Source organism: Gracilinanus agilis, chromosome 1 (assembly GCF_016433145.1).
Source record: "Gracilinanus agilis isolate LMUSP501 chromosome 1, AgileGrace, whole genome shotgun sequence".
Classification (NCBI taxonomy): Eukaryota; Metazoa; Chordata; class Mammalia; order Didelphimorphia; family Didelphidae; genus Gracilinanus; species Gracilinanus agilis.
In genome coordinates this window covers 352,145,381-352,166,500 of record NC_058130.1, presented here as the reverse complement: position 1 = coordinate 352,166,500, position 21,120 = coordinate 352,145,381, and the positions used below count along the sequence as shown (strand labels likewise).

At 38.4% G+C, this 21,120-nt stretch overlaps 1 protein-coding gene across 1 annotated transcript in view; it reads left to right on the top strand.

The window, feature by feature from the left end:
* Window positions 1-207: 207 nt before the first annotated feature.
* Window positions 208-21,120, top strand: part of LOC123231463 (regulator of G protein signaling 7 binding protein) — a 127,653-nt gene continuing 106,740 nt past the window's right edge. Inside the window, exons 1-2 of the mRNA XM_044657720.1 lie at window positions 208-372; window positions 1,511-1,677. Coding sequence (XP_044513655.1) covers window positions 208-372; window positions 1,511-1,677 — 332 coding nt within the window. The remainder of the gene's footprint in view (window positions 373-1,510; window positions 1,678-21,120) is intronic.

Below are 21,120 nucleotides of genomic sequence, written 5' to 3'. Positions count from 1 at the left end.
CTGCAAAGCACAGCGCCCGCTCACCCAGCTCTCCTTCAAGCTGAAGGTTACCAGCAGCCGCGGCCGACGCCGCTGCTGTGAGCGCCCAGGGAGAGGGACTCTGGCCGCCTCCTTGGCCGTGGTCCTCGGCGCGGTGGATAGCTCTGGCCGCGCCTGCTGGGGATCCGGGCAGCCCAGCCGCAGCTTCGGCTTGGTGGATGTGTCTGCATGAGTTCTGCACCGAATGGGCGCAAAAAGCGCCCCGGCCGCTCCACTCGCTCCTCGATCTTTCAGATCAGCAAGCCGACGCTGCCGAGCGGGGACTGTGAGCGCAGGGGCAGCGGCTCCGAGAGCGCCCACAAGACCCAGCGAGCCCTGGACGACTGCAAGATGGTGGGTAGAAACAAAAGCAGGTTTTTTTTTTTAAAGGTGGGGGGGTTGGGGAGTCATATATTTTGATCATTTGCTTTAGTGCCACTCCCCCCTCGGTTTGTCTATTCCGATCACGTGCAGTTGCACTATTTTTAAAACTGCAGTCCCCCCCACCCCCCACTTCCCGCCCCGATTTGGGTAGTCACCCAAGTCATCTTGGTTCAAAGGGGAAAGTGCCAGGACACTGGCACTGAGTCTTGGGGAAATGCGGGGGCCAGTAAGTGCCCGACGATTTGTAGTTTTTCTCTCTCCTGAGAATGGTGGCTGCAAAGGAGATGTTGAATTGGATTTCTGAAAGAGGGAAGGAGGAGATTAAAAAGAGAGAGGAGGAAGGGAGGAGGAGGGGACCAAAAAAACAACAACAACAACAAAAAACCCCAAACAGATAACAGTGTGCTTGCTGCAGAAAGGAGGCTGGTTCCAGTGCAGTGAATGTAATGATTTTATGCCTGTGATGCCCCCTAAACCATCCAGTGTTTGGGAAGCTGGAGACCTTCACGAGTGGGCCTGGCTAAAGAAGGGTTGGCAGCTTGGCGGTCACCCACTTGACAAAGTGTTTTCTGAAAAAAGACAAGGCAAAAGTGACCTTTTTTGTTGGAGTCTGAGCATCTTGAAAGATTTCCAACCTTGATCCAATAACAGTGCTGAGCATCTAGATGGAAATCATTCTAATCCCGTTGGAAGGTAGACCTCCGAAGAGGGCCAAATTAGGACACCTTGTTAAACCTCTGTTCAAAGTCCCCAGTGCCCAAACATAGGAGCATAGGCTACTCCCCAAATATGTTGCTGCTGTTTAAAAACTGAGTCAGCAGAGGGTAGAGAAAAGTTGTAGTCTAGGAATATCTCTTGTCTTATCTCCCCTGCCAGCATCTAAAATAAACATTTGTCTGGGAGTGGGGTAGAGGTGGAGGAAGGACTAACAATATTTATCTCACAAATCCTGAGCTGTTCATTGTCTAAAATTTAGGTTCTGAAAATTTTATTTTCTTCCTGATTTCTAGACTAGGTCAGCTGGAAGGCAGGCCTCTGTTCACATGGATAGGAGTATGAAACTTCCTTCTGATTTTATTTTCATAAAAGTAACTCATCTTTCTTCCAGCTTGTCCAAGAATTCAATACCCAAGTGGCCCTGTTTCGAGAGTTAGTCATTTCTATTGGGGATGTCTCAGTCAATTGTCCATCTCTAAGGGCGGAAATGCACAAGACCAGAACCAAAGGATGTGAGATGGCCAGACAGGCCCATCAAAAACTTGCTGCAATCTCGGGGTAGGACTCCTTTTAACATTTTTTTTTTAATCTGTGTGTAAATGAGACATGAATGCTTAGGGTACTATCTGATCATTGACTGGAACATTCAGCTCTACAAACTTCTAGAGGGACTAACCAGGTTATCCTGAAATTTGAAGGTCTTCAAAGAAAGGAGAAACTATATTCTAACCATAGCCTGAAGACTGTTTTCTCCTGCATGCATATTTTAGGAAAGAAAGGGAGGTAGTTAGGTGGATCTTTACAGATCCTGACTAAAAGCAACAAGAGAGATCTTTTCCTGATCAGGTGCCAATTGGCTTGTCAGATAGAGAATTATGGAAATGAAAGTGGAATAAAAGCTTTTTTGCTGTTGTTGCATGGCTGGGCATCAAAATGAAATTAAATGTAGATTCTGGAGGCTGATTTTATCATTTTTGTAGTGCACAAAAAGAAATAGGCCTTTGCAATAGAAAAGGAAATCTCTTAGTCTCAGAATCACTGAAAAATTGATACTCATAAAATGCTGCTTAGGTGAATTTCTTTGACATATTTAGAAGAGAAATAAAGAAATAAATCACTCTGAGAATATAAATCATTCCGAGAAATAAATCACTCATTTTAGTGTAGGGATAGATAACAAAAGTTAAAATAGGAAAAGTAACTTTGTAAAGTTTGGAAACATTCATCAAATTCAGACACTGACTTTTCTAATTTTTCCCATCAAATTTTTGATTACTTGCCAAGTTGACTTATTAGGTACTTCAAAAGATCTTTGACTATACCTGTTTTGGCACCTTCCTCACTCAGATTATACCCCTAAAATACCTTTCATTGCACCCCTACAATACCTTCCTGAGAGATGTGGCCAAAAAACAAGTCTATTACCTGGCAGTCATCATTCCAGTAGCGGGATAGATGCTTGGATAAAAGATCCACATCCTGTTGTTGGACTCAAGTTAGAAACCTGTGCATTTTGGTAGAATCTGCCAGAGTTGATCCTCACAGCCTTTTTAAGTGGCCAAATGCCATCTCCGTTGCACAGTGAAGAATTAAAGTACAGCTTCAGTAAAGGATTTTTGAAATAATATAACAACTTTCCCCTTTGGCTCCCCATCTGCAGTCTGGATCTCCCAAGATGGGAATACCACTAAAATACTGATGTGACATTATATTCACATTAATATTCTTTTATGTGAATTCCAGCTATGACTCAGAGTCCCAAGAGAAGTAGAAAATCAATTGAACTCACCAATATATGCTGCGGATTGAATAGCTATTGTGGATCTATCTTATTTGCTCTTCCAAAATTCTTCTTGTCTACAATCTTTTAATGTCTGATGGTTGCACTTTTACTAATATGCCTCCTCTCTCCCCTGACGCTGCCACCACTCTAATGCTGGCCCTCATCACCTCATGCTTGGACTATTACAATAGCCTGCTGATGGGTCAGCCGCCTTCAAGTCTCTTTTCAAGTCAAACCATCCTCTGTTCAGCCACTAAAATGATTTTCCTAAAGCACAGGTTTAATTATGTCACCTCACCCCTACTCAACAAACTCCACCAGTTTTCTGTTGACTGTAGGATTAACTACAAAGTGTTCTGTTTGGCATTCAGAGTCCTTCATAACCTAGCCCCCTCGTATCTTTCCAGTCTTCTTATTCCTTACTCCTCAACATGAACTCTTCAATTCAGTGGTTTGGGCATCCTGACTATTCTAATAAGAAGACTCTCCAGTCACTCTTCCCCATGCTTGGAATGCTCTCTCTCCTCTGCTCTGACTGCTGACCTCCCTGGCTTCCTTTTTAAGTCATAACTAAAACCCTACCTTCTACAAGAAGTCTTCCCCAACCCTTCTAAACTCCATTGCCTTCCCTCAGCTAATTATTTCCTATTTATCCTGTGTATAACTTCCTTCTATATATGTTTGCATGTTATCTTCCCCATTAGACTTTAAGCTCCTTGAGGACAATGACTATCTTGTGCCTCTTTTTGTATCCCCAGAGTTTAGCATAGTGCTTCACACATGATAAGTGTTTAATAAATGTTTATTGATTGATTTAGTGACAGTACACCAATTAGTAATAGTAAAGATTAGGAAACTCCCTGTGTTGAGGTTTTCTATCCCTTAAAAAAAAACACTTTTGGGGGCAGCTGGGTGGCTCAGTGGATTGAGAGCCAGGCCTAGAGATGGGAGATCCTGGGTTCAAATCTGGCCTCAGACATTTCCTAGCTGTGTGACCCTGGGCAAGTCACTTAACCCCCATTGTCTAGCCTTTACCACTCTTCTGCCTTAGAACCAATACACAGTACTGATTCTAAGATGGAAGGTAAGGGTTTAAAAAATGAAGGAAAGAAAGAAAAAAGCAACATAGACCATTTTACATATATATGTATATATCGTATATACATGTATATAATATATGTATCTATCATATGTATGTATCTATCATATGTGTAATTCATATATATGTGTGTGTATATATATATATATATATATATATATATATATATATATGATAGGAGAAGGCCAAGCTAGTCTGAAAGGTAGGATTCAGGCTCTGGCAGCAAAGCATGTGAAAGCAAAGAGAAAAAGTCTATTCTGGTTTTGCATTTTGGGGTAGGCAGAGAGGTAAGTTATAGGGAACTAAGCCCTATTTTTCCAAAGAATATGGGTAGAGGAAATTCCCTACCATGAGCTCCCTATATTCATTGATCATAGGTCCAGTTTTTTTTTTTAATCCCTGTTTTAGTTCAGAGCCAGAGAATTGTACCATAGGGTCTCATAACTTCTTTGTGGTTCATCAGTTGAAAGGGCAACACTAGAATCCTGACACACTGTCAGTTGAAGTTTAGGTGTGAAAAGAGAGAGGGAAAGATGACAGGACAAAAATTTTAAATCTGTCCATTTTGTAACGTGTTTACAACTCAATAACACTACAAGTTGAATCCGTTGGCTCTAATTCCCCAGAGGATTTCATTTATCTATGCTCTCTTGGTTAATTACCACATTAACTGAGGGTTGACCATACTTATGGTCCAGTCCTTTTAGGATTTATGGAACCATGTGTGGAAAATCTTTAACAGTTCTGTAATGAAAAACCACTTCCAGCGGTAGAGTTTTATACAATTTTGTCTCTTTAAAATAAAAATAATTATTTCTTAAGTTTAACCTTGTTTATAAAGAAAAATGCAGAGAATTACATTTTGATATTTATCTTTAAATCATCTGGATGCCATTAATGAAATTTTCACCACCTGCTTCCCCAATGTTGCTCATTTGCAAGCCATTCTCCCAAAATCAAAGTATCAATGGGATCTAGGGCTGTAGAGATATTTTACAGTTTGGATCAGAAGAAAGATTAAAGAATGGGAAAGAGTTAGTGGAGAATGAAAAAAAGACAGACCAAGTGAGGGAACAGGGACAAGGTTGGAGTAAAGTCACTGAAGCACTGGAATGAAGGAACTCTGCATCATCTTACCTTCTATCAACCCAAACCACTGCCTCGTTCCAAACCATCCATTGTTTGTGGAACCACAAAGATGGGGTAATGGGTTAAAGAAAAGGAAAAAAAGGAGCCTGAGAAGAATGAGAGATAAAGAGTTGGAAATAATGGGCAGAGTGATTTGCCAAAGTAATAAGTTAAGGGAGTGAAAGGAGTATTGGCATGGAGATTGAGAGGCCTGAATTCTAACCAGAGTGTAATACCACTAGCTTTTGTGAGCTTAGCCTCAATGGATCTTAAATTCCACATCTTTAAAATGAAAATATTGGGCTTGATAACTTCTATTGCTCTTCAAACTATGAATCCAAGTAAATAAAAGTATTACAGTGGTGAAAGGGAAGATGACCAGAAAAGGGAAAAAAAAAAACAACATTTACATCATGTACAAGAAATGCCACCCATTTGTTCTTGGTGTAATTTATGGAATAGGGCTATCCCCTCAAGCCAAGGTGAGTTTTTCATTTATAACCAAGGCAAAACAAAAACATGCAACTTTTTTTTTCTGATCTTGTTTATGTCAACTCATACTCAGAAATTCAAGTAAGGCATGCTGCATGGAAGTTGCACGAGGCCAGATGTGTCACATAGTCACAAAAAGTGACCCTTACGCAACTGTTTTACCTTAACTAATTTCTTTTCTTTATTTAAAAAAAACAAACTTACCTTCCATCTTAGAATCAATACTGTGTATTGGTTTTAAGGCAGAAAAGTAGTAAGAACTAGGCAATGGGGGGTATGTGGGGGTGGTTAAGTGACTTGCCAAGGGTCACATAGCTAGGAAGTGTTTGAAACCAGATTTAAACCCCAGACTTCTCATCTTCAGGCCTGACTCTCAATCCCCCTGAGATACCTAGATGCCCCTTTAACTCATTTCTTAATGCCCTCCAGTTTTGACTTGTTCTTGAAGAAAAAGGAAAGAGCAAGATGATTCCCTTAGGGATCAGTACATTTGTCAACAAGCATGTATTAAGTGCCTACTATGTGCTAGGCGCAAGGTTAAATGCTAGGGTTATAAAGAAAGGCAAAAGATAGTCCTTCTTCTTAAGAAGCTCGCAATCTTCCAGAAAGCCATTATCCTTCCATTACGTATGGGACTATGTAAACTGGAAATTTGTGAGCTGCTGATCTGGACTTGCCTCTCTACCCTCTATCTGCAATTTGTCATGAGCAAGAGCAAAGACTACCATACCCAATGGACCTCAACAACTACCTGCTGACATCATATTGCAGTAGCACCTGTAAACCTTCAGTGGGAGGTGGGAGAATTTTAAAATCAGAAGGAATATTATGTCACCTAGGAATCCTCCCCCCCCCCCCATTTTACAGATGAAAACTAAGAACTTTGGGAGAAGTGACTTGCCCAAAGTCACGTGGGTAGTAAATGGTAAATGTGGACTCCAGTTCTAAATACTTTACAATTCTCATTCAGGAATAGCAATTTAAGAAACCAGATTGGTCAGAAGGCTATTTTTTAAAGTCCATAGTATCCAGCCTAGTACCCTTATTTTGTAGATGAAGAAAGTCAAACAGGTAACAAAAGGCAGAGCTGAGATTGGAATGCAGGACCTCGAATCCCAGACCCAGCACACTTCCCACTTTACCATGATGCTTCTCCTCTTCCAAAGAAGAAGGCATGTAAAACAGATGTTGTCAGCCTAGCAGAGCGCCATTCCTGCTGGAGAAGCTCAGGAAGTATTTGTTGAATGAGCAAGTGAATGAATTGCAACTTTGCTTATGATGAACTGTTCTCCCTTCTTCAGCTCTGGTTCTAAGGGCAGTTCTACCCGGAAGCTTCCTGATTTTTTTTTTTTGTTTGTTTGTTTGTTTTTAACATTTTAAAACCCTTAACTTCTGTGTATTGGCTCCTAGGTGGAAGAGTGGTAAGGGTGGGCAATGGGGGTCAAGTGACTTGCCCAGGGTCACAGAGCTGAGAAGTGTCTGAGGTCGGATTTGAACCTAGAACCTCCCGTCTCTNTATATATATATATATATATATATATATATATATATATGATAGGAGAAGGCCAAGCTAGTCTGAAAGGTAGGATTCAGGCTCTGGCAGCAAAGCATGTGAAAGCAAAGAGAAAAAGTCTATTCTGGTTTTGCATTTTGGGGTAGGCAGAGAGGTAAGTTATAGGGAACTAAGCCCTATTTTTCCAAAGAATATGGGTAGAGGAAATTCCCTACCATGAGCTCCCTATATTCATTGATCATAGGTCCAGTTTTTTTTTTTAATCCCTGTTTTAGTTCAGAGCCAGAGAATTGTACCATAGGGTCTCATAACTTCTTTGTGGTTCATCAGTTGAAAGGGCAACACTAGAATCCTGACACACTGTCAGTTGAAGTTTAGGTGTGAAAAGAGAGAGGGAAAGATGACAGGACAAAAATTTTAAATCTGTCCATTTTGTAACGTGTTTACAACTCAATAACACTACAAGTTGAATCCGTTGGCTCTAATTCCCCAGAGGATTTCATTTATCTATGCTCTCTTGGTTAATTACCACATTAACTGAGGGTTGACCATACTTATGGTCCAGTCCTTTTAGGATTTATGGAACCATGTGTGGAAAATCTTTAACAGTTCTGTAATGAAAAACCACTTCCAGCGGTAGAGTTTTATACAATTTTGTCTCTTTAAAATAAAAATAATTATTTCTTAAGTTTAACCTTGTTTATAAAGAAAAATGCAGAGAATTACATTTTGATATTTATCTTTAAATCATCTGGATGCCATTAATGAAATTTTCACCACCTGCTTCCCCAATGTTGCTCATTTGCAAGCCATTCTCCCAAAATCAAAGTATCAATGGGATCTAGGGCTGTAGAGATATTTTACAGTTTGGATCAGAAGAAAGATTAAAGAATGGGAAAGAGTTAGTGGAGAATGAAAAAAAGACAGACCAAGTGAGGGAACAGGGACAAGGTTGGAGTAAAGTCACTGAAGCACTGGAATGAAGGAACTCTGCATCATCTTACCTTCTATCAACCCAAACCACTGCCTCGTTCCAAACCATCCATTGTTTGTGGAACCACAAAGATGGGGTAATGGGTTAAAGAAAAGGAAAAAAAGGAGCCTGAGAAGAATGAGAGATAAAGAGTTGGAAATAATGGGCAGAGTGATTTGCCAAAGTAATAAGTTAAGGGAGTGAAAGGAGTATTGGCATGGAGATTGAGAGGCCTGAATTCTAACCAGAGTGTAATACCACTAGCTTTTGTGAGCTTAGCCTCAATGGATCTTAAATTCCACATCTTTAAAATGAAAATATTGGGCTTGATAACTTCTATTGCTCTTCAAACTATGAATCCAAGTAAATAAAAGTATTACAGTGGTGAAAGGGAAGATGACCAGAAAAGGGAAAAAAAAAAACAACATTTACATCATGTACAAGAAATGCCACCCATTTGTTCTTGGTGTAATTTATGGAATAGGGCTATCCCCTCAAGCCAAGGTGAGTTTTTCATTTATAACCAAGGCAAAACAAAAACATGCAACTTTTTTTTTCTGATCTTGTTTATGTCAACTCATACTCAGAAATTCAAGTAAGGCATGCTGCATGGAAGTTGCACGAGGCCAGATGTGTCACATAGTCACAAAAAGTGACCCTTACGCAACTGTTTTACCTTAACTAATTTCTTTTCTTTATTTAAAAAAAACAAACTTACCTTCCATCTTAGAATCAATACTGTGTATTGGTTTTAAGGCAGAAAAGTAGTAAGAACTAGGCAATGGGGGGTATGTGGGGGTGGTTAAGTGACTTGCCAAGGGTCACATAGCTAGGAAGTGTTTGAAACCAGATTTAAACCCCAGACTTCTCATCTTCAGGCCTGACTCTCAATCCCCCTGAGATACCTAGATGCCCCTTTAACTCATTTCTTAATGCCCTCCAGTTTTGACTTGTTCTTGAAGAAAAAGGAAAGAGCAAGATGATTCCCTTAGGGATCAGTACATTTGTCAACAAGCATGTATTAAGTGCCTACTATGTGCTAGGCGCAAGGTTAAATGCTAGGGTTATAAAGAAAGGCAAAAGATAGTCCTTCTTCTTAAGAAGCTCGCAATCTTCCAGAAAGCCATTATCCTTCCATTACGTATGGGACTATGTAAACTGGAAATTTGTGAGCTGCTGATCTGGACTTGCCTCTCTACCCTCTATCTGCAATTTGTCATGAGCAAGAGCAAAGACTACCATACCCAATGGACCTCAACAACTACCTGCTGACATCATATTGCAGTAGCACCTGTAAACCTTCAGTGGGAGGTGGGAGAATTTTAAAATCAGAAGGAATATTATGTCACCTAGGAATCCTCCCCCCCCCCCATTTTACAGATGAAAACTAAGAACTTTGGGAGAAGTGACTTGCCCAAAGTCACGTGGGTAGTAAATGGTAAATGTGGACTCCAGTTCTAAATACTTTACAATTCTCATTCAGGAATAGCAATTTAAGAAACCAGATTGGTCAGAAGGCTATTTTTTAAAGTCCATAGTATCCAGCCTAGTACCCTTATTTTGTAGATGAAGAAAGTCAAACAGGTAACAAAAGGCAGAGCTGAGATTGGAATGCAGGACCTCGAATCCCAGACCCAGCACACTTCCCACTTTACCATGATGCTTCTCCTCTTCCAAAGAAGAAGGCATGTAAAACAGATGTTGTCAGCCTAGCAGAGCGCCATTCCTGCTGGAGAAGCTCAGGAAGTATTTGTTGAATGAGCAAGTGAATGAATTGCAACTTTGCTTATGATGAACTGTTCTCCCTTCTTCAGCTCTGGTTCTAAGGGCAGTTCTACCCGGAAGCTTCCTGATTTTTTTTTTTTGTTTGTTTGTTTGTTTTTAACATTTTAAAACCCTTAACTTCTGTGTATTGGCTCCTAGGTGGAAGAGTGGTAAGGGTGGGCAATGGGGGTCAAGTGACTTGCCCAGGGTCACAGAGCTGAGAAGTGTCTGAGGTCGGATTTGAACCTAGAACCTCCCGTCTCTAGGTCTGACTCTCAATCCACTGAGCTACCCAGCTGTCCCTTCCTGATTGGTTTTTGATGATAATAGAGCCATAACTGTTGCTTAGACCTCTCCTGGATAGAGGTGAGGCAGCAAATTGGACCACATTCCTCTCTACCTCTGCTTTTGGTGATGCTTCATTCTGCTTTTTTTTTTCTTTTTAACCTTTAAGTTAGAGAAGCCTCTGGTGAATCGTGGCGGTTCCTACTGCTCATTTAGAATTTGTCCATAAATCGTCATGTTCACCTTGTCTCCTTTTTGTTTATATGTTCTTTTGGCCTGCTTAAGATTATCAGTTTTGCCGTTTCCTCAACACCTTATAAACAATGAGTGAGAAAATAGGAAGTCCTGCCTGATTGTTTCTGTTTTGGGGATGGGAGGGTCGTTTTAAGAGAAATGGCATAGTACAATTTGGAAACATTTACTTTGTGTAGATTCATCCTAGACTATTTTCAGGGATCACGTGAAATTCATATGACTTTCTGTGGTTAACTCTTTGACAATGCTGTGTAAATTCATTTGAAAACAGCTCAATGAATTAAGGAAAATTCAATTGTCTATCAAACAGTGAGGACAGAGAGATAAGAAAATAGACAAAGAACATAGTGGAATAATAAAATAACTCATTGTAATGACGTTACAATTAATAATAATAATAGCCAGCATTTCTATAACACTTTACGGTTTGCAAAGCACTTAGCATTTCATTTGATCCATATAACCCTTATTATCCTCAATTTACAAATAAGGAAATGAGGACTTAACTTAATTGACTTCCCCAATTATACCAGTCTGATACTCATAGAAATGATCATTTGACTTTTAAAAATATCCCAAGCTAAGCATATTTATGTAATCATCTCTTTCATTTGGTGCCTTATCAACTATGCACACTTTTTTATCATCTCCTACTTAAATATTTGGGGGGCTTGGGGGCTAGCTTCTGCAGATCAGAGATGACTCTTCTCCCCCTCTATTTTTTAGGAAAATGTGGGGTGGTAAGTTGTGGGCACAGCTATCTGTTTCTTTTTTTCTGTTTAACAGAACTGTGGCACAGGTGTGTATTTTTAATGGTGTTGGGACAACTGATTGGACCACATCTACATCTATATCCATAGCCAATATCTGCTATTTCCTAACAAGTCTTACATTATATAGAATATCTAAATCTCCTCCCTGGCCTTCAAGGACTAGCTCAAACACCATGTCCTCCGAGAAGTCTTCCCTTTTCCCTTTGTTGGGAAATGACTTCTTTCTTTGCCTCTCATTGAACATTCACATTATATTTTGTATTATAGTTTCTTGTGGATCTATACTATATGATTCATAAGAGTAAAGGCATTGGGATATAGTCAGTGGTGTTCTGGTAGGTGAATGTTTAACAATTTTAACAAAAATACATGTATATACATATAAGTTTCTTACAAATATTCATCCTTTAAAGGATGCACAGCACATAATTTATGAATAATAAAATGTACAATACTTTTAATTTAAATTCCATATAGCTAATTGATTTGCACAGAATGCTTTTATTGATTTTTTTTTGGCCAAACTCCTGCATCTGTGATGTCCTATGGTAGCGATTCAACCATGAATTGACAAATGGAGTTGCATCCCAATCTATTGACTCTTTCTCCCTACATTATTGTCATTCCACCTGATATGTGATCTACTGTTAAACTATTTCTCATCCTTCAGCTTCAGCTCTAGATGTAGAATATAAGTGCTAGGGCTGTAACTAGGGGGATGTAGGTTCAAATCTCTCTTCTTCCACTAATAGGTTCTGTGAGGATACTAAAAATTGTACCACCTACTTTGTAGGGTTCTTGTGAGGAAGGCACCTTGCAAACTTTAAAATGCCAGATAAATGTGAGGGTTTTTAAATTTTTTTTATTTTGCTGTGACTTTCAGATAGCCTACTTTTAATAAATATTTGATGACATATTGATTGCCTGAATGAATGAATGATACCATTTACTCATCAACTTTAAAACTTGTGCTTTGGGTTTTTTCTCTCAGGTCGATGGCATGTTTCAACAAAATCTCTCAATTCAGTTAAATAGTCATTTTTTAAGCAGCTCTTGGATTCAAGACATTGTATTAGGTGCTTGGGATTCAGAAACAGATATAAAAATAGCACCACCAATAAATAGTAATATTTTGCTATTGACCTCCAGAGAAAGAACTGTTGGAGTCCTCTGTCACATCAGAGTTTTTTTTTTTTGTTTTATTTTGGGGGGTTTGGTTATGTATGACTTTGCAATGGACAACAATGACCAATATGGAAGTGTGCTTTGTGTGACAATAAAAAATGAAAAAAAAATAGTATATTCTCCTGGAGAGATACAGTACGTGCACAGGTCAATAAGGACAAAATAATTTGAAGAGGGGTAGAGCACCAACAGCCAGGGGGAGAAGGAACAGTTATATAGAAAAGGCAGATGGCACCAGAGCTGAGCTTTGAAGGAAGGTAAAAATTCTAAGCGGCAGAGTTAAGGAACATGGGCATTCCAGGCATGAGGTAGGAGATAAAATTCCAAGTTGAAGGAAACGATCAAATAGACTTTTTTTGGCTGTGCACAATCCAAAAGGGAGTAATGTGAAATAAGTTTGGAAAGATAGTCTGAAATATGAATTTGAAACTCATAAAACACTATGCAGGAGTTTGCCTTTTGTCCCAGAGGTAATGGTGAACTCCTGAAGAGTCTTGTGCACGAAAGTAACATGGTGAGACCTGTAATTCAGGAAGAATATTTTGGCAGCCGGGGGTATTCTGAAGAGGAAAGCAATTGGAAGTAGGGATGAAAATTGGGAGGTTAATTGCAAGAATATAGAAGAGAGATAATAGAGCACTGGACTTGGAATCAGGAAGACTTATTTTCCTGAGTTCAAATCTGGCCTCAGATACTTACTAGCTGTATGACCCTGGGCAAGTCACTTTATCCCATTTGCCTCAGTTTCTTCATTTATAAACTGAGCTGTAGAAGGAAATAGCAAACCACTCCAGTATCTTTACCAATAAAAACCCCAAATGGGGTCATGGAGACACAACTGAAAAGTAACTGAATAAGAACAATAACAAAAAACTTTGACTATGGACATGGCTTTGTAAATGGAGAGAAATGTATGAGAAAAATAGAGGAAGAATGGAAAAGATTTGGTGAGTAATGGGTTTGGGGGAGAAGTCAAAGATGGATAGCTCTCAGCTTTTTTTCAACAGGAGCCCCTGCATAACAATTATGCAAAATGACCGGCTCATGTTAAGGGGTATGAAAAGTGGCCATACAACAATTTTCCTCCTTTTCTTTGCTAAACTAACTCACTGAGTTCACTCAGTGCTGTAACCAAATGATCTAATTAGTGACTGAATTAGGAATAGGAATTCTGTTTCAGAAGAGACTTCTTTTCTGGAAGAATTCACTTTGCTTGGTGTGGAGGTGAGAACTCAGCAGATACAGTCTTAGAAACACAGATATGACTGTTGTTTGATAGCCTATAAATATATACCATATCTGGAGGCAGAAAGTATCTCAAATTTGGTTCAAAGATGAATATATCTTTAGCATCTAAGTAGGTCCAGGTGTGATAGGGAATCTGAAGTGTACCCCCTAACTTTACCTACTGAAGCATTGTCCTTTTATTTTCTGAACATATCTAATGGATAACTTTTTTAAACCTTTTTTAAATAGATGTCTCCTTTATAGAGATTACAGCTAAAATGAATTGTCCCTTGCTTATTTCATTCTGACTGTTTATAAGAAATAATGCCTTTCCACAGACTTCAGTAAGAAATTAAATTGGTTTAAATTTGATGGAAACTCTTTTGCATTTTGGTTATTAATTTTTCTGGTTTCAAATTCTAAATGAACTGTTCCTTTTTGAGTAATAGTTTGAGGAAAATGTCCAAGACACACAGTCCCAATTTCAAAGTTAATTTATTATGTAGTGTGTAGTCTAACTTACTTCAGGGGGAAAAAAAAGAATCTCAATAATAGGAATTTAGAATTCTATGCTTAGAGAGGATCTTAGCAATTATCTATTCTAACTACTTCCTGAAGACTGTCTATATCATCTCTCATAAGTGATAGTACATTTTTGTTTTTCCACAGTGCATAACAGATAGCAGACACATAATAAATAGTTGTTGATTAGCAGGTTGACTGGTCATCTAGCTTTTGCTATAATTGCTCCATTAGCTATTTCTGTCTGTCAAGAGAGCCTTCTCCATGTTTGGACAGCTCTGTTAGGAAATTCTTCCTTATATTGAGCTTAATTTGCTTTCTAATAACCACCATCCCCAATCTTAGTTTTCTTTGAGGAGTTTCACAAAATAAATTTTATCCTTTGTCTATAGAACAACCATTCAAATGTCTTACTTACATAGGACATGGGGGGGGGGGAGTACGGGTGGGAGATGAAACAACCCTTGTATTCAAAAAGTTTACATTGTTTTTTTAAGTTTATGTATTTTTATTGTTAATGAAAATATTAAGTATAACCCTATTAAAATGAGTGAGTTTGTGTTGTATTTGGAAAGAGCTCTGTAGAAATAAAATGTGGATTCAAATCCCACTTCTTCACTACCTGCATGACCTTAAGTCATTTAACCTCCCTGAGCCTCAGTTTTCTGATCTGTAATATAAGATAGATCACTAGATGATTCCTGAGGTCTCTTTAGTACCCTATGAGTTATTCCTATTATTATTTGAAAAAAGGGAGGCACTCAAAATAGAGAACTAACCTTGGAACCAGTATGACCTGGGTTCAAATCTTGCCTCCTAAACATACCAGATATGTGACCCTGGGCAAGTTGTTTGACCTTTTCAATGCTGTAACAGGGCAGAGGTGTCAAAACACTCAGCTCACAAAACTCCCTCCAATAGCCTGAACCAGATAAAAATGGGGAAATATTTAACAACAACAACAACAACAATATATATATATAATTAAAATATAATTTAACATAGAATATGTTAATTTGTGGATTTTTAAATCAATATGTAGAGGCAGCTAAATGGTATTGGATAGAATGCTGGGCCTGGACTCAGGAAGATCTGAATTCAAATCCAGCCTTAGACACTCACTAGCTGAGTGACCATGAGCAAATCACTTAACTTGTTTGCCTTAATCCACTGAAGGAGGAAATGGGGAACAGCTTCGCCATGAAAACTCCATGCATGAAGCCCACAGGAATCTGTTTGTATTTGAGTTTGTACCACTACTATAGGGCAACATCTATTAACTATAAACTACAGAGAAGGGGCTGACTTGCATTGGTGGAGGAAATTTCCCTGTCTGGGAGTTCCCTCTATCAGTAGAATCACAGGTCATGTCCCTGCCATTGATTTGAAAATAGTGATTTTCCCTTTTTATCCCCATCAAATCTTCTCTTCTCCAGGTGGAAGATCACAATGCAATCTTGGTAAATGCACTCACTACTTAATTAATGAAGCAGTAATAGCTGTAGCTCAACATTCAACCCAATAGCATTTATTAAGGACCTATCATGTTCAAGGCATTATGCTATGAAAAAATTGGCATCAGTCCTGATGATGAGATCATCACACATTTTCACTGAACCCTAACCTTACCCTTCCCCCTCCTCCTCTCCACCATGTTTTCTCTGAAAATTTACTATGTCCATGAGTACAGTTGGGTTTTACTCTAATACGATAAAGCCTAAATCTTGCAGAAAACATTTGTTTTGCTTCATTTTCTTTTTTCTTTTATTTATTTATTTGTTTGTTTGTTTATTTATTTGTTTGTTTTTTGAATTTTTATTTTGAATATTTTCCCCTAGTTACATCTTTCATGTTCTTTCCCTCTCCCCCAAACCCCACTTCCTCTCCTTAGCCAATGCACAATTCCACTGGGTTTTACATGTATCATTGATCAAGACCTAATTCCACATTATCGATAGTTGGACTAAAGTTATCGTTTAGTGTTTACATCCCCAATAATATCCCCATCAGCCCATGTGTTCAAGCAGTTGTTTTACTTCTGTGTTTCTCCTCCCACAGTTCTTCCTCTGAATGTAGCTAGTTTTTTTTTCATAAGTCCCTCAGCCTTGCTCTGGATTCTTGCATTGCTGCTAGTAGAGAAGTCCATTATGTTCGATTCTACCACAGTGTATCAGTCTCTGTATACAATGTTCTCCTGGATCTGCTCCTTTCACTCTCTGCTTCATTTTCTTATCAAATATGTGGTAATCATCACTAGTATTTAGAAAGAGTATTTCTTTGCACGAATCCTCACAAGAGTATGCACGTCCAGACAAAAGCGAAGCCCACATGGGTGTTTTTAGAGTTCTGGTCCGCAGTAGATTACCATACGCGAAGTGGTTACCTGTGCCTGTCAATAGAAGAGCTGATGAAGCAAAAAGGAATTTCTGGTCAAGAAGTAAAACCTAAATAAGGTCATGACAATCACAATTCACATTTTGGCAGTAAGTTTATAAGGCACTTTCTTCCCAACAGCCCTGGGTGAGTACATAATTGTTACCACTGTCTGAGGATAGAGCTTAACCTGGATTCAGAGAAATTTGAGTTCACAACCCATTTCTGACACTTGCTAGTGGTGTGTCAATGAACAAGTTAGTTCACCTCTCCCATTCCGTGTTTGGACAGCTCTGATTATTGGGGAGATTTTTCCTTATGTTAAGCTTTGGTCTGCCTTCCATTTACTGTCATCCCTTGTAGTAATTTTCCTCTAGAAGTCTCCCCAAATAAGTCTTATCCCTTGTCCACAGAACAACCCTTCAAATATACTGCCTATATGACAAGATTGCCATGAAGAAAGTGCCTCGGAAAATTTAATTCATTCAATAATCAGAAAGATACATTAGGCATCTGTTATGGATTAGTCACTGTGCTACCTTCTGGGGATATTGAGAAAAAGTGAAACAACTCTTGTCCTCAGGAAACTTATACCATATTGTTTCTATTGTTGTTCAGTCATTTTGCAGTTGTATCCATTCTTCATAACCCCATTTGGGATTTTCCTGGCAAAGATACTGGAGATGCTTGCCATTTCCTTCTCCAGCTCATTTGAGAGAGAAGGAAACGAAAGCAAACAGAGTGAGGTGACTTGCCCAGGGTCATACAACTAGTAAGTATCAGAGGCCAAATTTAAATTCAGGAAGATGAATCTTCCTGACTCTGGGTCCAGTGATGTATTCACTGTGCCCCCTAGCTATGTTGTCTCCAGGAACTCTCTAAAACTGTAAATTATAGTTTTGTGTTGGAGGGAGTTCTCTTGCCAATGAAATCAGGTCTTTCACATATTGACAAACAGATGAGAAAACTAAAGCTATGAGAGATTAAGCAATGTGAACATGGTGATATGTCTAAAATATAACTTGACCTCAGGGCTCTTGACTCCTGAAAATAACAAATTTTCCATGCCACCACTTTAAAAATACAGTAAGTTGATCAATAAATAATCTGACTTTAGCATTATGTATAATATAAGGACAAGAAGAAAGATGGAGTATTTGGTATCTTTATTCCCCCATACATCTATCATCTATGATTGTTCTGTCTCCTTTGACACATGTATCTAATAGGTTGCCAAACCCTATAGATTCTACAATCAGTTAACCAAAAGCATTAAGTTATATGTCAGACACTTTGTTAGGCAACAGAGAAAACAAAACTCATCTTTTACCTGGAACCCACCCCCTTCCTGATTTTCCTGTTTCTACTGGAGACTCCATTATCCTTCCTGTTACACAGGTTCTCAACTTCAGAGTCATCTTCATCTCTTCACTCTTCCTTCAACCCCTTTATCCAGTCAGATGACAGGTTTTGGCCATTCTACCATCACAGCATCTTTCTCATCCATCTCCTCTCCACTCACTCTAGTGAGCCTTCACCATATCAAATAGTTCTGCTTAAAATAGTTGCTCAAATAGTTCTTTAATGGGGAAAGGAAATAAGAAAAGAGGAAGCAGGAAATGTTTTTCTTGCAATTAACAAAGTATAAGAAAATCTCTTCTGATATTTATTCTGGGCCGCAAATCAGTCACAGACACTAGAGGCTTATGAATTTAAAATGTTTAATATCTATGCTTTCCTCTTTCTTCCTCTTTCCACTTAACTGTTTCTAGCTTCTTATCGTGTCATGCTTCAATTATATTATGATTGCTAATTCCTTTGCGTAGACTCTCTTCTCCAATATATCACTGCACAATGCCACCAAATTCACCTTGCTGAAGCCCTATTGCTTACTGTGCCTAGCTTACACTCACGATGATCAAATCTGCTATCTAATTTGTCTCCTTCCTGGATTCTCCAGCTTTCAGGGCCTGGATGCTCTGGGGTGGGAGAACAATGCAAGGAGATACTGTTTCTTAAACCGTAGAAAGCCTTAAATCCTCCATGCCTGAGGCTTCAGCCTCTAGGTTTTGGTTTCCTCTGCCTTTTATTCTTTGGTAGTTTGGATGATGAATCATTCCAAACTCTCCCTTAGACAGAAACATATTCCATTCAATCCTCCTTTCCCTTATAATGATCTATACAGAGAGCTGGGGACAAATCTGTAGACTGCGGGAGAAGCTAATTTCTTTCCCTTCCCCAAATGATGATTGTTAATACGTAGGTTATTCTACATTTCCATTCTTGATCTCCCTATTTGCATTGCTGTTATTCCCTTAGCCTGCAAATTCCCATTTGTCCAAGTATTAAAGAACAAAGTATTTCCTCATCCAAACTATTTTAGACTTAAGAAAAAAAAAAAACAAGAAGAAAAAGAGATGCATATATTTAAAATATAAATACATTATTTTGTTTTTTTCATGGCCTCTTCATAGTAGATTGACTCCTTTGGGGGTAAAATGACAAGGGGCACAATTAAGATTAATTATAAGAAGTTTTACACCCACAAGTTAAGTCTAAAGATGTAAAAATTGAGATGGGTGTGAATAAGACACAGCTAAGTTGAGAGTCAATCTAACCATTTCCAGGACGGTTCTGTTGTTTTGGCTTTTAAGTGATAATTTATTTCTCAGCTTGGGAAGTATGTGTGTATTGGAGAGGAGAAGGTGAGCAGGGGGAATAGCATCATTTAAATAGAATATGTTAGAAGAGCTTTAGTTAAATTCCATAGCTGGAATTCTATATGGAGCCCCCTATAAAGCTCACAGAAGATCAATACAGAAAAAAAGGGACCTTAAAGACCATTTAACATAAACTCTTCATTTGACATGAAGAAACTAAGACTAAAAAAGGTTAAATGACTTACCTAAGCTCACTAAGAAACATTAGAGACAGAGTTTGAACCAGGTCCCCTGATTCCAGAGCCACTTCACATTCCACCTTACCCAATTGCCTAACTCTGGTACCTACAGGTCAAAGAGTCCACAAAACATTGATTAGGAAAATACAAGCAAATTGTGGTGATCGTACCATTCCAACAAGAGTGTTTCCAAAAAGTTATCAGAAATCTTCAGATCTTCATGAAATAGCATGAGGACGCAGTATCTGTTTCAGCTAAATCTTTGGAACTTGATGAAAGTTTAGCTAAACTTGACAAGAATGCTCAATTACTCAAATAGAAAAGGCAGAAATGACTAAGCAACAATCAGAGCAAGAGAGACTAAAAGATAGCCCCTATTTATTATCATCCCTTTTCCCTTTCATTAGTCCAAAACACTGAATGTGTAGCCAAATTCTTCTGAGGGGGGAAAATATGGGTTACAGGAGGGAGAGAAAACTGAGGATTTTTATTTAACATGTCATTTACAAAGCATGAGAATGTCTTTTGTGAAATTTTACTAGGGCATTGGAATCAGTTACAGTCATTAGTGGCTCATGAATTATTTGGTAGGTTGAGCTGTGCTTCATTTTAGTGTCCTTCCTTTGATACATGTACTCTCCTCCAGAAATATCTCACTCCATGTGTTAATAAAAAAAACAAACAAACCCTTCATTTTTTCCAATAACACATAAAAACAATTTTAAACATTTGTTTAAAATATTTTTTAGTTTCAAATTCTTTCCTTCCCTTCCTTCCCTCCTCCCTCATTGAAAAGGCAATATATTTTAAATTGGTTAAATATGTGCAGTCATGCAAAACATATTTCCCTATAAGTCATGTTGTGAAAGACAATACCCCCCCTAAAAATAAAAAAATAAAATTAAAAACTATATGCTTTGATTTGTATTCAGACTTCATAAGTTTTTTCTCTGAAAGTGGATAGTATTTTTTTCATGAGTCCTTTGGAATTGTCTTAGATCATTGTATTGCTGAAAACAGCTGAGTCATTCACCACCATATTGCTATTATTGTGTACAATATTCTCCTGGTTCTGATCAGTTCACTTTGCTTTAGTTCATTTAAGTCTTTCCAGGTTTTTCTGAAAGCATCCTGCTCATCATTTCTTTTGTTAAAATTTTATTTATTTAGAATATTTTTCCATGGTTACATGATTCATGATTTTTCCCTCCCCTCTTCCTTCTCCTCTCCCAGAGCCGACAAGCAATTTCACTGGGTTATACATGTATCATTGTTCAAAACTTATTTCCATATTATTCATATTTGCAGTAGAGTGATCCTTTAACATCAAAATCCTAATCATATTCCCTCAAACCACATGATTCTGTGTTTCTGCTCCCACAGTTCTTCCTCTGAATGTGGATAGTGTACTCTTTCTCATAAGTCCCTCGGAATTGTCCTGGGTCACTGTAGTGCTGCTAGTAGAGAAGTCCATTATGTTTGATTGTGCCACAATGTACCTGTCTGTATATAATGTTCTCCTGGTTCTGCTCCTTTCACTCTGCATCAATTCCTAGAGGTCTTTCCAGTTCACATGGAATTCCTCCAGTTCATTATTACTTTGAGCACAATAATATTACATCACCAATAGATACCACAATTTGTTCAGCCATTCCCCAATCGATGGACACCCCCTCATTTTCCATTGTTTTTTGCCAACACAAAGAGCGTAGCTATAAATATTTTTGTGC